The following is a 13,903-nucleotide window of genomic DNA, read 5'->3' on the forward strand; positions in this document are numbered from 1 at the left end:
CAGATTTTGGCTGGAACATGTAGTGTTTGTAGTTGTAGCCGCCTGCAGTCTGCAGAGGGGCAGCTTCCAGGAGCTAACCAATCAGAACAGTGTGGGCTTATCAGGAGGGGGGCTTTAAAGTGACAAGAACTAAAACGGCCTGTTTCAGACAGAGGCTGAACTGCATAAAGGGTCAGTATAAGATAAATAAGGAGTTTTTTTAACTGTAAATCACACAAAAATATTCCAGTAGAGCCCCAGAATAAAAATACAGAGCTGAGTACATGATATGAATGGCATGTCCCCTTTAAGTCATGCATCAAAACTCTTTATAGGATGTGAAGGCATTTACTGAAGTACAAAAATGATCTTAAAATGTATCTTACATTAAATAAAATGTTCAGTGTGAGTGCATTGCTACATGAGTGATGGTTTCTTTTTCTTTATCTGATATACCACCCACCTCTCCAGGCTATCCAGTCAGCCAGTCTGGGCAGGAAGTACTCCGCTCCCAGTCAGCTGTGCCCGAGCAGCATCGGAGGTTCAGCCCACCTCCCCACAAACCCCACCTCCGCTACCTCTTTAGCCGTCCGCAAGGGCTCCCTGTGCCACCCCCCTGCCTCCTCCACTCCACCCCAACCCCAACCTCCCCAGTTCATCCACTACACCCCCACCGCCGCCTACAGCGCACAGTGGTCCGGACCAGCTCACGGCCTGTCGAACCAACACCAGGCGCCGACGCAACCCGGGCCTCTGCTGGTCAGCACCTCCCAGCCCCTGGGGCCCTACCCCGCCACGGTTGGCGGACAGGGCCAGATACCCGGGCAGGGGCCGCTCCAGGCTTTCCATCTGACCAACGCTCTGCAGAAGTCAGTCAGCAACCCAGGAGGACCCAACCTGAGGACCACGTAGGGCTGGGGGTGAGGGCTTGTTTAAATCATGGCCCAACTGGACTGGAGTGCTTTGGGCTAGATCGGCCGGAGAGGATGGAAGAACCGGAGGAGCGCGCAGAGCGAGGAGTTTTAACTTACAGAAACTGACCTGACCAAGAGGTGAAAAGAAAAAAAAAAAGAAGGAAACGAAAAGAAGAGGAGAGAGGAAATCAGGAATGCGACGTGGGTCCACCTCCACAGTTAGCGTGATGCATCTCGCCTCTGCTTCCATCCACGTGTGTGAGAAGCTGTCACAAACGCAGTCACACAATCTCCCTTTCTGCTGCGTTCGTGGGCTTGTCACAGCCAGCCAAATGCTTGAGTATAAAGGAAAAGACTCAAGAGTGCAATGTTAAAATGGCCAAAGAGGTTTTGACAGGGTGTGGGACTGGTGTTAATAACTGTTTGTGTGTGAGGTAATGTGTATGGGCTCGGCTTGGTCACACTTGTTCCATTTCGTGCTCTAAATTGAGTGAACTAGTCTGTACATGGATGGGTTAGGAGGAAGGGGAGAGGACAGGTTGATGATATTGTGAAAATGGAGAAACTAAGAGTGTTGAAGAGATATTTTGGGCTGTTTTGAAACAAAGATAGCAGAGTATGAGGAAACTGTTCAAAGGAGGAAAACACGCAAAGGGGAGAGGTTACATCAGGTTTAGGGGGAGAAATTTCATGGCCGGCTTTTACAAAACCTCCTTTAGCCCTTGTGTCCACACAGCACCTCTTACAGCTTCTTACAACAGCAAAAAAAGTTTGAAAAGCTGTTTTTTGGTTGTCAGCAGCCTTCTTTTGCTAGAAGTATAAATAATATTTTGTACTTTCTAGCTTTCAGCATTTTAAGCACTAAAAATGTTCTCAAGCTCTCAGAGCAGATAGGAACATGCAACAGTGCACTTTTTCCATAAAATGTAAGGTGGAAACAATGTAGGCAGTTCATAAAGAAGTAACTGGTGGACACAGAAGGGATCATAGCTGGCCATCACATTAGCGTTGTCTTGCTTAGTGCTCAGTGTCAAACATCAAAGGCTCTATCGCTCTGAAATCAAACAGCGGCAGCAATTTGCATCATTAATGCTCACAAAGAAGGATGCAAATGGCAGCAGATGAAAGCTTTGATGTCAGGTGAGAGAGCAGCATTTGGTTTGAGTTCAGGCAGTGTTTTTTCTTCAGTTTTCAGAATTTTTGTAGCCGGGAATTCTCCTCAAATTCGTTCAAAGCACAGAATCGAGAACAAATCAAGAACAAAGCAAACAAATTGAGATTTTGAACGTTCGGGAGGGGAAACTGAACTCAAGCCTGTTTAAGAGCAGGTAGTAGTCTAGCGCTCGGCGACTTGAGAAAACCCGTGAGACAGCCGCTCCTCTGTTACCTCCTGTGTCTTGTTCCTCCCTCATTCCTACAAAACCAATCAAAGAGATGAAGAGAGGTGGAGATAAGAGAGTAGATGAAGAGTGAAACAAGCGTTTATTCAATAACAGTCAAACACCTCATCTGTTTCCTGTTACACTGCTTACACCGCTGTGTGCACCATTGCTTAGAGTACTGAATGGACATGACAGATGCTTCTGCATACCAAATGCCTCTCGACCAATCACAACTCCATCTCTTCTTCCATCCCTCTCTCCGCCTCTCTGTTGCCATTTGAAGCAATAACAACAGAAACCTTTTAGAGGAGAAAAAAAAAAAAAAAAGCCCAAACATGAGAGAACTCAGCGTGAAAAAGTGGCCTTGTTATCAGAATAATATCAGAGTCCCTGTACAGTTTGTGTCGCTGTTTATTTTTAAGAGTGTCAGCTATGATGATTCCATTTTATTGTTTTATTTTTGGTTTTGTTTTGTTGGGTTTGTTTTGCTCGCTGCCCCCCAGCTAGCAATCTGATACACACACACACACACACTCACACACACAATGCATGAGACATTCAGATAAATACACAGACCTGCATACACAAACACACAGTCATGCACAGACTTATGTAAATACAAACACACACACACACACACATACACACACACAGTGTTGGAGGCGTAGCAGCCTTTTAACCAACATAGATCTATAGACTAATGCCTCAGTTCTCAGTGTCATCATTAGGTTGGTTTCATCATTTGGATTGAAATGATTGCAATGTACATTATTTTCATCATTATTGTTGTTAATGATTATTATTCTATTTAAAAAGAAACAAAAAACAAAAACGTGTTCTGTCGATGGACCTGTTATACGCGCACATCGGTGTACGATGTGGAAACACTGTGATTATTGTTGTTTATTATTAGCAAATGTTGTTGGACAACATTAGTTTTAGGGTGAAATGTCACATATTAAAGAAAAAAAAAAAGCATACGGAGAACAGTTTGGGGTCCTTTCACTTTCAATTCACTGCTTTCCGCAAATGAATTGTCACCAAAATGTGAAAATTAAAAATAAAAACCCTCTTCTTCAATAATAGTCCTTACATCCAGTTACTAAGGACATAATCACAAAAATAATGCCTTACCAATAACTATTCAACCGCAGTTTCAGTTCATCTTTATACTGTAACTGATTGAATTGAAAGTCGAAACTGACCTCCAAGCCCAATTACAAACAGGAGTGAACGGCAGGATAGTTGATATTTAGATAATAAAGTAATGCTAGCTATTTTTTTTTCTTAATACAGTACTTATATATCAGACACTTTAAAATAGCCCTCCTCTTCCCTTTTCCCCCTGGTTTTGTTAGATGAATGTGAATGTATAAACCAATGGTGTCCATTTTATTGTACTTGAAAAAAAAAAAAAGTCTGTCTTTTTATTTTCTTTGCTCTCTTTGCTTCCCCCCCCCCCCTCCGACCTCCCTAGAACCTCTGGTGTGAACACTGGAGGTACTTACTAGTGCCTTGCATCCTTCCTGTTGCTTCTTCTTTCGTCTGGGGCGGGGTCGAGGAACTTGGGTTAAAGTAAGCACACTTGACAGCGTGTGTGGAGTGACTTTGAAGTCGGCGGTGATGACTGGACTTGGTGTTTAGTGGAGCGGGCGGGCATGCAGGAAAATAACGGCTTGTTGGTAGCTGCTACTGTGTTGCGGTTAAGTCTCCATGATTTGTCTCTTGAATTTCTGTTTTTGAATTGATAGAAAGATGAATTGACTCTTACTCTGCTGCCATTGAAGCCAATAAAACGGACCGCCGGAGTGAGACAGAATCAGAAAAAGCATCATTTGAAGTCAGCGTGGAGTGTCTGGCAGATGCGTGCTGTGCTTTACTTACGCACGAGGTCTGACGGTGCGTCTGAGGCCCGGTTACACCACCAACGGGATGAAAGATGGAGAGAACACCAGAGTTTATCAGTGCCATTTTTTTCAGGGTTTTAAATGTAGATACGGGGGAAAAGGGAGGGGAAATATTTTTTCATTTTAAGGAGGAAGTTGATGAGGATTGTATTTGAAGCTTGGACCACTCTGTACTTAAGAGGCACAGGTGCAGCATTAATACAGCAAACTTGAAGATATATTCTTTTAAATGGTAACTAATCTCTAGCGTGATACGGATTTTATACGTGGAAAACATAAATCTGAGACAAATGAAATAAACAAAACACCTTGAAATCAATAGAGTGAGGTTAAGAGACTCCTCTGAGCTTTATGTTTCAATACTTTAAACTCTGTATCTACGATAGCTGGACAAAAAAATGTAGCAGGGGTCACGATATTCTACTCTGTCAGTTGAATTGGGATTAATGTTTCTTTTGGTGCACAACTTTTGTTATTGTACAGTCAAGCGTAAGTGCAGAAATCTCACTAACTGCACCATGGCACATCTACTTTAAACTCCAATAGATTTGCAGTGAAATGACCATAACTGAAATTGACCACATACAGAGAGAAAGTCCAGCCCCAAAGCGAGCATATAGAGCCATGTCCACATGCACAAATAGAATATGTTACTATGCGTTTACAGATTTCATCAAAAAAAAAGCAATTATGAGGCCAGCAGCACTGTACTGTCCTTTTTAACAGATTTGATTGGGAGTGACTCCTCATTTGAGAATTGCTGCTACTGGGCAAAAAAAAAAACATGCATCTGCAAAAGGTATGAATATTTTGTCATCCACTCCGATTCCCATTGTATGTTTCTGATGCTGCACCGTCGGGGTTAAAACAGGTTTCGTTCATGGCCGTGTAAGCCAAAAATGTAAGAATATGTCTAACCTGCGGGCATCACAGTGCAAGAGGTGGTGTGGGTGAAGGTGGTTATGATTGTACTGTGAGTGATGATGGAGGTTAAAAAAAAAAAAAAAGTGATGGAAATGATTGGTTTTAGATTCAAGGCCTTGACACCCTTGCCCTCCTCTTTTCTTGTTTTCATTTGTCAGTGCAAATGAAACATATCTGGTACAAACTTTGACATTCACTTAAAAACCTAACATCTTCTCTCTTTTTTTGTTTTTTGTTTTTTTTTTTGTTTTGTTTTTTTTGCTGGGAATGGGTATTCTGGGTTCAAATAAATACACAAAGCGGTTACTTTGTAAAGTTTGTACAAAAAAAAAAAACATAGCTTTTGCCTGTTTTTTTTTTTTTTGTGATATTTTCCATTTCTCATGAATAACAATGCAACATTTTTACTACTAGGCAAGTTTGGTTGAAGCTGTGAATAATCATTGAGCCACTTTGCTTTAGTTCTGGTCATTATCATTCTTGTTTATCATGATTTGTTTAAAAGAAGTCAAAACCTTTAATGATGCCACCAACTCAGTGCCATTTGACTTTTTGTCAGTGGAAAGGAAAACATCAGAGGTGAAGAGTTTAAAAGAAAAAAAATGAGAGTGTATTTACCTGCTTTTTACTCACTGGAGCTGTTTTGCTTGCCAGGTAACATCCTGGGTTTTCACTTTGCGATTGCTCGAGCCTCAAATGATTTCCACAGTAGAAATTTGATAATAATTTTGCTGTCTCTCTTCTACATACAGTATATACTATGAAAGGAATGCCTTTTGTGTAATGGCTGCAATGCAATATTATTTAAAGTTACAGTATGCTATCAAGCTCTGCGGTTACAGTTGGGTTTGACAGTTACACCGATGCTGGAGGACTGGTGTGAAGTTTTTTTTTTTTGTTTTTTTTTTGGAGTTGTAGTGGAGGACTGTTACTGTGAAAGGCTCAAGAGGTATCCAGTGTGGGCGCTCATATTGTGAGGTTTCCTGAAGTTAAAGTGGAGAAAGGAGGATACTTTTTCTTGTGGCACGTACAGTGTAGCAATAGTTTTTAACTCGCTCACATTTAGAATCAGTTTCTGTTGGTGTTTTTGCCTGTTTCAGGACTCGCTTACCCTTTATGCTTTTTACTGTAGAAGTGCCCACATGTAAAGAAAAAAAAATGCCTTTCAGTGCACCAACAGATCAACACACACACACACACACATGTCCACACATATACATACAGATTCATTCAGTGCATCTCCTTGCTGTTTCATGTAGCTTGCTCCTGTGGAATGATGTCGAGTCTCGAGCACAGCAACAGTTTCTTCAGACTGTTACTGCAGACTTTTTTTCTTCTCAACATGTTCATTATATTTCTATTCTCTCTGATCTTCTCACGTTTTTATTCTTTATTTCTCACTTGTTTGATCCGCAGTTTTAATGTCTCTAGCGGCACCTAACTTAAGTGGTTTCATTTTCTGTATTGTATTTGACGTTGTACAAAAGTGGTTGAATTAAAATAAAAGCAACACATGGATGAATGAATGAAAGAAAAAACAAAAAAATACACGTAGGGAGTCATTGGCAGCCTTTAACGGTATGTTTTGCACTAAGTATAGAGTGTTCAAGCTTCATATTAAAAAGAAACTTTGCGCTTTGCGCTACAATACAATGGAATTTGTTACTTTATTTGTAAAAACTTAATAAATAAAAGTTGTTTAAATGAATGGTAGTGGTTGGACTTTAATGCAGAATTTGGGATGTTGTAAACTACAGTAGTATAATGAAAGTCTCTCTTCTGTTTACTGTGTATTTTAATATTCAGAATGATGTCTTCTCACCAGGCCTTTAGGTCACCATGGAGCACCAGAACTACTTCAGTAAAAGACAGATGGACAGACAGGTACACAGTGACAGAGACAAACAGTAGAGGCTATGAGAGTACAACACTGATAGTTTTATGTTGGGACTTTTTGGGAGCTTGCATGTTAACAATTTGATTATCTCACAGTCTCACCCATTAAAAAGCAATTGATTTTATGTATATACAAATAATACAAGCCAAATGGCCAAAAATAATTGAGATATCTTCCAATATAAAATACAATAGCATTAGTGTGTAATCACTTTATAATCAGGAAACTCCGATTGGCAACTTCGTGGCAATTTTGCAATTCCTCCCTGACAAAGAGAAACAAGACAAACATCTCTTACAGTATTGTCAGACTTTATTAATGCTCAGAGCACGGTACACAGCACAAAGCTAGTTTGTTTTATGCACACAGATGAAAAACTGTTCCCACCTTTTACACCTTGGAACTCTTCCCTCTTGTCAAGACTGCTTCTTCCAGTAAACATCCTTATGTAAGGTACTGTGGAAATCTTGCAACCATCTGACACACCCTGTTTGCCTTGGCCAGTCAGCAAATTCTCAGCTCACACTCCCAAAGACCAAGATACACATTACATGAACCCTTCCGTTACAATGATAGTACTTTAGTGTGTAATCAGGCTTAAGTTCTCTCAGTTAAAGGTTACATGGTAAGATTCAGAATGATCAAACATAGTGGAAATTAAACTTTATTTACATGTGCAGTAACTGTATTAAAACACGTGCAATAAAGATATTCAAACTTGATTATATGTGTAGTATGTGTAATTTCCCTCATAGCATTATTAAGTGTTGGTCAAAATTGTCAGAAACGCTATCATTATTATTACTAAATCTTTCAGCAACAAGGTCATTAAAAGTGCTTTGCAATATTAACATGAATAGAAATGATGTGCAGTTACACCGCAAGACATGAATAAATGGCACAAGAAGAAGCAAAGAGAGGAAAATTACTACAGTGGCCCAACAGGAAAACCTCTCCTTTAAAAACTTTACCCAAGTGAAGTGTTTCTGCCACTAACTTCTTAGGTTTAAGCCAACTTAAATGATCTTAGAAAACTTTTAAAAGTTTTAAAATCACAGATTTTTTTGAGCCCAACATACTTCAAACAAGTAGTAGAGACTTAAGTGAGTATAAAACATTTTTTCTTCAGTTGTTCTACTTGAATATATAAGCAGACAGAACTGCATTTGTTGCCAGTTTGTCACATTTTTTCAAGAAATGCATCAGAATGACTCAGTTTTGCCCAGCACCTTAGACAACACCCCTTCATACCAAAATGAGACACAGGTTTCTCTTGTCTCACAGCAAAAAGTCATTTCTTGTTGCAGTACTTTTCTTCTCCACATGGCTGCAGCACTTAATTGAATAACTTTCAAGATATAATGCACACACTGGTTTCCCTCCAGTTGTCCTGACCATATTAAACGACTTCTTGCTTCGAGACCAATCAGGAAATAGCACATCGTGAGGTGTGAATCCCTGCTTATTATCTGTCGCCATGGATACAATGAAAATAACCTGGTCAGGCCAGAGGGAGAGAGACCTGAGGAAGGAAGGGAGGAAGGAAACTATGACTTACCAGTACATTATAACAATAAATTTCCATCGGGCTGTTTTCCTGCTATGATATGAATACTGCACTGCAAAAAAAGTCAACACTTTGTGGGTTGTGATTTTATATCAGCCTTGTCAAGTTAGACTGAAGAAATTTCATCCAGTTATCTCAGTGCTTCAGAATATTAACTTATTAGTTCTGAAATTTCTCACTTTGATGAATGAAACTTTTTCCCATTGTGTTCTGAGATATTTTGAATTCACATACCTTGTAAATTAGCTTGATAAGCCTGACTACCATTCAAAAACCTTCCTATAACTGTCATTTTTTGCAGTATATAGCTTTTGTTTTCAGTCTCGGGAACCACAGCCCGGTGCAGGGTTTACAGGTGGACTGACCCAGGATGTAAAGGTAAAATTTTTCAAATTGTTGGTGTTCTAAACATTCATGTGGAGGGAAAACCTATTAAAACGATTATCCTACACTACATGACCACAGTTTATTCTGTTTTTTTTTTTTTTATGATTATAAAGGTTTTTCTGTTCTGTTAGGTTCCATGGAGTAAAGATCAGAGCAGATGGAGTGAAACCCCCATGAGGTGAAACCAAAGCCACAGCTTCACATAAACAGTTTACACCATGAACTACAAGGTCTCACATTTCCCCTTCAACACAAAACGCCCACTAAGCTCATGTATATGCCAAATAATGAATCTAGAAGAGTATTTTTTTTTACAATGTGTGAACTTTTCCAGGTGGCAGACACAGAGTGAGAGAAAATCATAATGTCAGTACAATTTGACTGGGATTATAACCAGTTCTTACTCATGTATGTCTTGTTTTTGCTTCCAAATCTGGCAGGAAACCACTAACATTTGGGGCCCTGTTTGGCTAAACGGCCTGCCGATTTGGGAAGTTACTGTACGATTATTCAACACAGATGTAAGATTAGTAGAAAAATACTCATAAGAACTAAGAGCTTTTGAAGTACAAGCTTAGTAGTTACATCTGGTCACAATAAAAGGGCCAATGTGGCTTTAAAAGTTAGAGAGGAGAGCAGAGATGAATGAAGGTAGAAAATCAGCTTGTGTGTGTCGTCAGCTTCAATAGCATTTTCTTGTGTGTACAGCACGTGACGCCTCCATCCATTCAGCCTGTTGTCGTGACCAATTAGCAGACTTACATTAGAGTGGATGCAATGAGAGGATGCTCTGAGAGACAATGAGAGGAGAGCGGCGGGGGGAGAATGGTGGTGAGACGAGAGGAAGATAAGGGTGGGTCGTCACATTTTGTGCGTGGGAGAAGGTACTAATGCACAGGCTGCAGACAGAAAGAACAGCCAGTTCTATGTTTCAGTTTATGTAAATTTCACAACCACAGACTGAAAAAGCATTTTCCTGTATGAATCTACAGTGTATATGCATAAAAACTGCATGTTCTTATCACAACAGAAAAAAAAATCAGAAGTCATATTCCTTTATTTGTATATACTGAGCTCGTTTTTAAGTTGTGTAGTATTTTATAATTACCAAAAACACATAAATTACTGAGAAGATTGGCCTCTACTTGAGTCCACAGCAATGACATAACCTGAAACTACATGTAATCATCAATTACCCACCAGACAACTATCATGACACTGTCATTTGGAAATCCTAAATGAATCTAAAATATTGTTTCACTTACTGAACAGTGACATACAAGCAGTTTTTTCCCACCCTTGTTTCAGCTGACCTATGTAAACCACTGCTGAACCACAGGACCCGCATATAAAGAGTCAGCGTGAGCATCACTACATCGCTGCTTTTTATTCTGGGTGCAACAAGATCAAACTTTGGAAACTTTGCTGGGCTGCTTTACAGCACAACACAGGAAGTGGTCACTGTTTTTCCAGCACAGACGTGCAACTCAGACTTTCGCAATAGATGGACCTAAAATAAAATCAAGAAAGTTAAAAAACTTAGTCTTCAATAAAGCAAACAATAAGATGAACATACAAAGAAATGAAAATCCGTTAATCAAGAGGCGGTATTTCTTTGAGACAGTGTTTATGGGAAATGTGGTCTTTCTATCAACATAAGACTATTTGTTTGACCATGATATATTGCTGTTTAACAATATTATACAAACATATTTAATAATTCAAATAGTTCACAGTGTGATTTTCTAAGTGTAACTGTAAAATCTTCACTTTACGCTTCATTAAAACCCAATCAGCTAAACACAAACAGCATGGGACAAAGTAATGCTGATATTATCATAACACGGTAACATTCACAACATTGGTATCATATGTCTAAACTGGTTATTATTGCTGTGGCGAGACTAACCGCAGATTTTTGTAATATCTATAAACACAGATAAATACCTATTACATAACCTTTTTAGCTGACTGAGAGTTTCCATATGGGCCTAATGAAGGACTGTGTGTGTTTACTAAACAGTGGTCGCTGTTGCATTTCTTGTTCCTGCACACAACACACCCAGAATTTTGGGAACAAGCCATTTTAATTTCAGAGTAATTTCATAGCAAAACCCCCAAAACTGAGAACAAAATCATATAAATGGCTCTCATCTTTTCCCTGAAAGTAATACAGATTAACTCATAACTTTATGATAATTCCTCAGAAATTAATTAAAATGTGAAATTCAGGGTAAACAAGATTTTGACATCAACTTTTAGGTTTTGATTTATTCCCACTAGCACCATGTTTGTGTATAAAAAAAGTATATAAATATGTCTCCCTTCTTTTTTCTTCTCACTCGTTTACTCACTCATTAACCCATCTGTTGCTTCACAGCTACCTTCGGCTGCCCTTGAAGAAAGCATTTAACCTTGTCACTGCAACCTGACCGTGTTAAGCGTGACGTTACTGAAGTGGAACACTCATGCTGATGGTTGGTCTGGGTAAATACAGGTTAGGTTAGTGCTGATCAAATCTTACTCACTAAGAGATGAGGACAAGCAGATGAATTATAGACGAAGTTTGAAGAGCTAAAACAACTGAGGTATATAAAATATCAGGATTAATATAGAGATTAAATCCATTTTATTGTAAAAAAAAAAAAAAAAAAAAAAAAAAAAAAGTAGTGGTAATATTTGGTTAAAATGGTGTAAGATCATTTTCATTCGTTTCTGACATTGAGAAATAATGATCTTCATCTACTTGCAGTGTTGGACTAGTTTGGAGGAAAATCCCATCTTTTATGCAGTAGCAATGATGTTGCAACCCTGCCGTGTTTAGTGTAATCCTGTAGCTGTAGGTTTCTGCTGGGTGATGTGGGCTCCTTAGTAGAGTCATTACAGGTTCCCTCTGCTGTTTCCTTTGGCTTTAGAGCAGCTTCTCTCCCCTCGTCTGTTTACACAGCCCGGATTAACACGGTACAGACTTAAATGGTGCACCAGTTAGTCTGCGGACAGAGAGTGTGTGTGTCTGTCTGTCTGTGTACATGCGTATTTTAAGTCCATTTTCAGTAAAAGTGTGTGTCAACCTGTGTATCTTAAGTGTTTTTCCTGTACACATGTGGTCATGAATGTGTGTACGTGTCCTCTGTGTGTTTGTGTGTGCTTAAATAGACCAGAGGAAATGGAGTGTAGCTGAACACAAACAAACACTGTGTATCTCTACACAGACCATCCAGCAGGCCAAAAGGCTGCAGGTTCAGTCCTTGGAACAGACACTTTGACACTTTGCTGAAGTGCCCTTGAGCAAGGAACTGTGCCTGCTCACTCATTGAAAAAAGATGTAAGTTACACCATCATTTACTTTAAATGTCTTTGGTATGAATGTTATAAAGTGAAGAGAGTGCAGGTGTGCCAGCAATGAAAAACAGTAGGAAAATTGTGCAGTCCAGCTCTACAGAAGGTGTTTATAGTGATCGGTTTAAAAAGAATTCTGGGTAAATCAGTGAAAATGTCTTTCTAGGCTGTTAAAAACATCCTAAATGCTTAGCTAGGCAAAGTAAATAATGTGTAATATCATGAAAAAGACATTTGCAGCCACTTCTGCAGTTTTGTACAGTTCTTAACCCCATTTACCATGGTAACAGTAACCAGGAAGAGGAGGCCTTTACCGTGTGAAATCACCTGACACAAAAATTTTTAGAGAGTGAGTGTGTGTGTAGGAGAGGAAATGAAAGCCAAAACCATGGACAGTGAGTGAAACCCGTCCTGATATGAGCTAACGGGTTTCATACTTACAAGGTACCGCACAACCCAAAACACCTACGTATGATTATCTGATGATGTTACAGGAAGGAAGCTTTTCTTTTAGGGTAATAAACATAGAGCACATCTCATGTAATCCTGTACAGACTTGTAGATTCTCATACTGTGCTTTGTGGTTTTTGAACCTACAGCTTCCTCGTTAAAATCAACTTCAAAGTGTGCTGAAAAGGTACAAATTGTCAGCCATAAACCATATCGGAAAGAGGTTGTGAAAGAGAAACACAAAAGCAGTGCTGCTGCCACTGTACTGCACAAATAAATGAGTGTCAGAGTTTGAATAAACAGACACTTCTGCCTTAAAAGTATGCATGACCAGGAATGGACTGTATCCAAATGATATAATCACAATAATTAACCTATTAAGAGACTAAAAATTGGTTTCTAGTGTCTAATTATCATAGAAAAATAATCATATAAATGACATAATTACAGTGTCATTGCCTATGTAGACAGAGATACGGAGGTAATGCTGGTTCATCCTGTATTTCCTGGTATCAAACTACTTGCATACACAGATACACATTATCCAAAACACACACACACACATACACATGCTAGATGCAAGCAGGTGAGAGAATGTCCTTAAACAAACACTCACTAACTGAAAGAAAAACCCACATTACTAATTTACTGCAGGTTTTAGTGGTCACACGTACTTGGTCAAACACACACACACACACACACACCTCCTGAGAGTCTAGAAACCGATTGATGTGTCATGAGTTGCGTGTCAAAATGCATTCATTGTGTGCTTGTCTTTTGTGTGCACATCTACTGTACTTGTATGTGCCTAAATGCCGTGTGTATGACTGATGTGTGTGTGTGTGTTTGTGTGTGTGTTTGTATAATGGTAGTTGATCAGTGAACTCTGTGTGAGCTGTATTTTTCCAGGTACTCCTGTGTGTGTGTGTGTGTGTGTGTTTCTGTGGTTGTTTTATGATCCTGAGAACTTTTAAGATACAATCTGGCCTTGACCAGTAGACTTTGCTATTATAAACCTGTTCCTTATTACAGGGGGAGGGGCAGGGGAGGTTGAGAGCATAAGGTTTTTCCTGTGTGTGTGTGTGTTTGTGTGTGTGTGTGTGTGTGTGTGTGTGTGTAGACCAGGTATGGGGACATAATTCTGTTTACACATTCAT

At 39.4% G+C, this 13,903-nt stretch overlaps 1 protein-coding gene across 9 annotated transcripts in view; it reads left to right on the forward strand.

Annotated features, from left to right (window-relative positions):
* The window catches only part of wnk1b (WNK lysine deficient protein kinase 1b), a 98,766-nt gene extending 91,952 nt beyond the window's left edge, over positions 1–6,814 (forward strand). For all 9 annotated transcript variants that reach the window (XM_067581721.1, XM_067581717.1, XM_067581713.1 and 6 more), the window contains one exon: positions 451–6,814. In XM_067581721.1, the coding sequence (XP_067437822.1) occupies positions 451–891 (441 nt within the window). In that variant the 3' untranslated portion in view covers positions 892–6,814. The remainder of the gene's footprint in view (positions 1–450) is intronic.
* The last annotated feature ends 7,089 nt before the right edge of the window (positions 6,815–13,903 follow it).

This window comes from Thunnus thynnus, chromosome 23 (assembly GCF_963924715.1).
Source record: "Thunnus thynnus chromosome 23, fThuThy2.1, whole genome shotgun sequence".
NCBI lineage: Eukaryota > Metazoa > Chordata > Actinopteri > Scombriformes > Scombridae > Thunnus > Thunnus thynnus.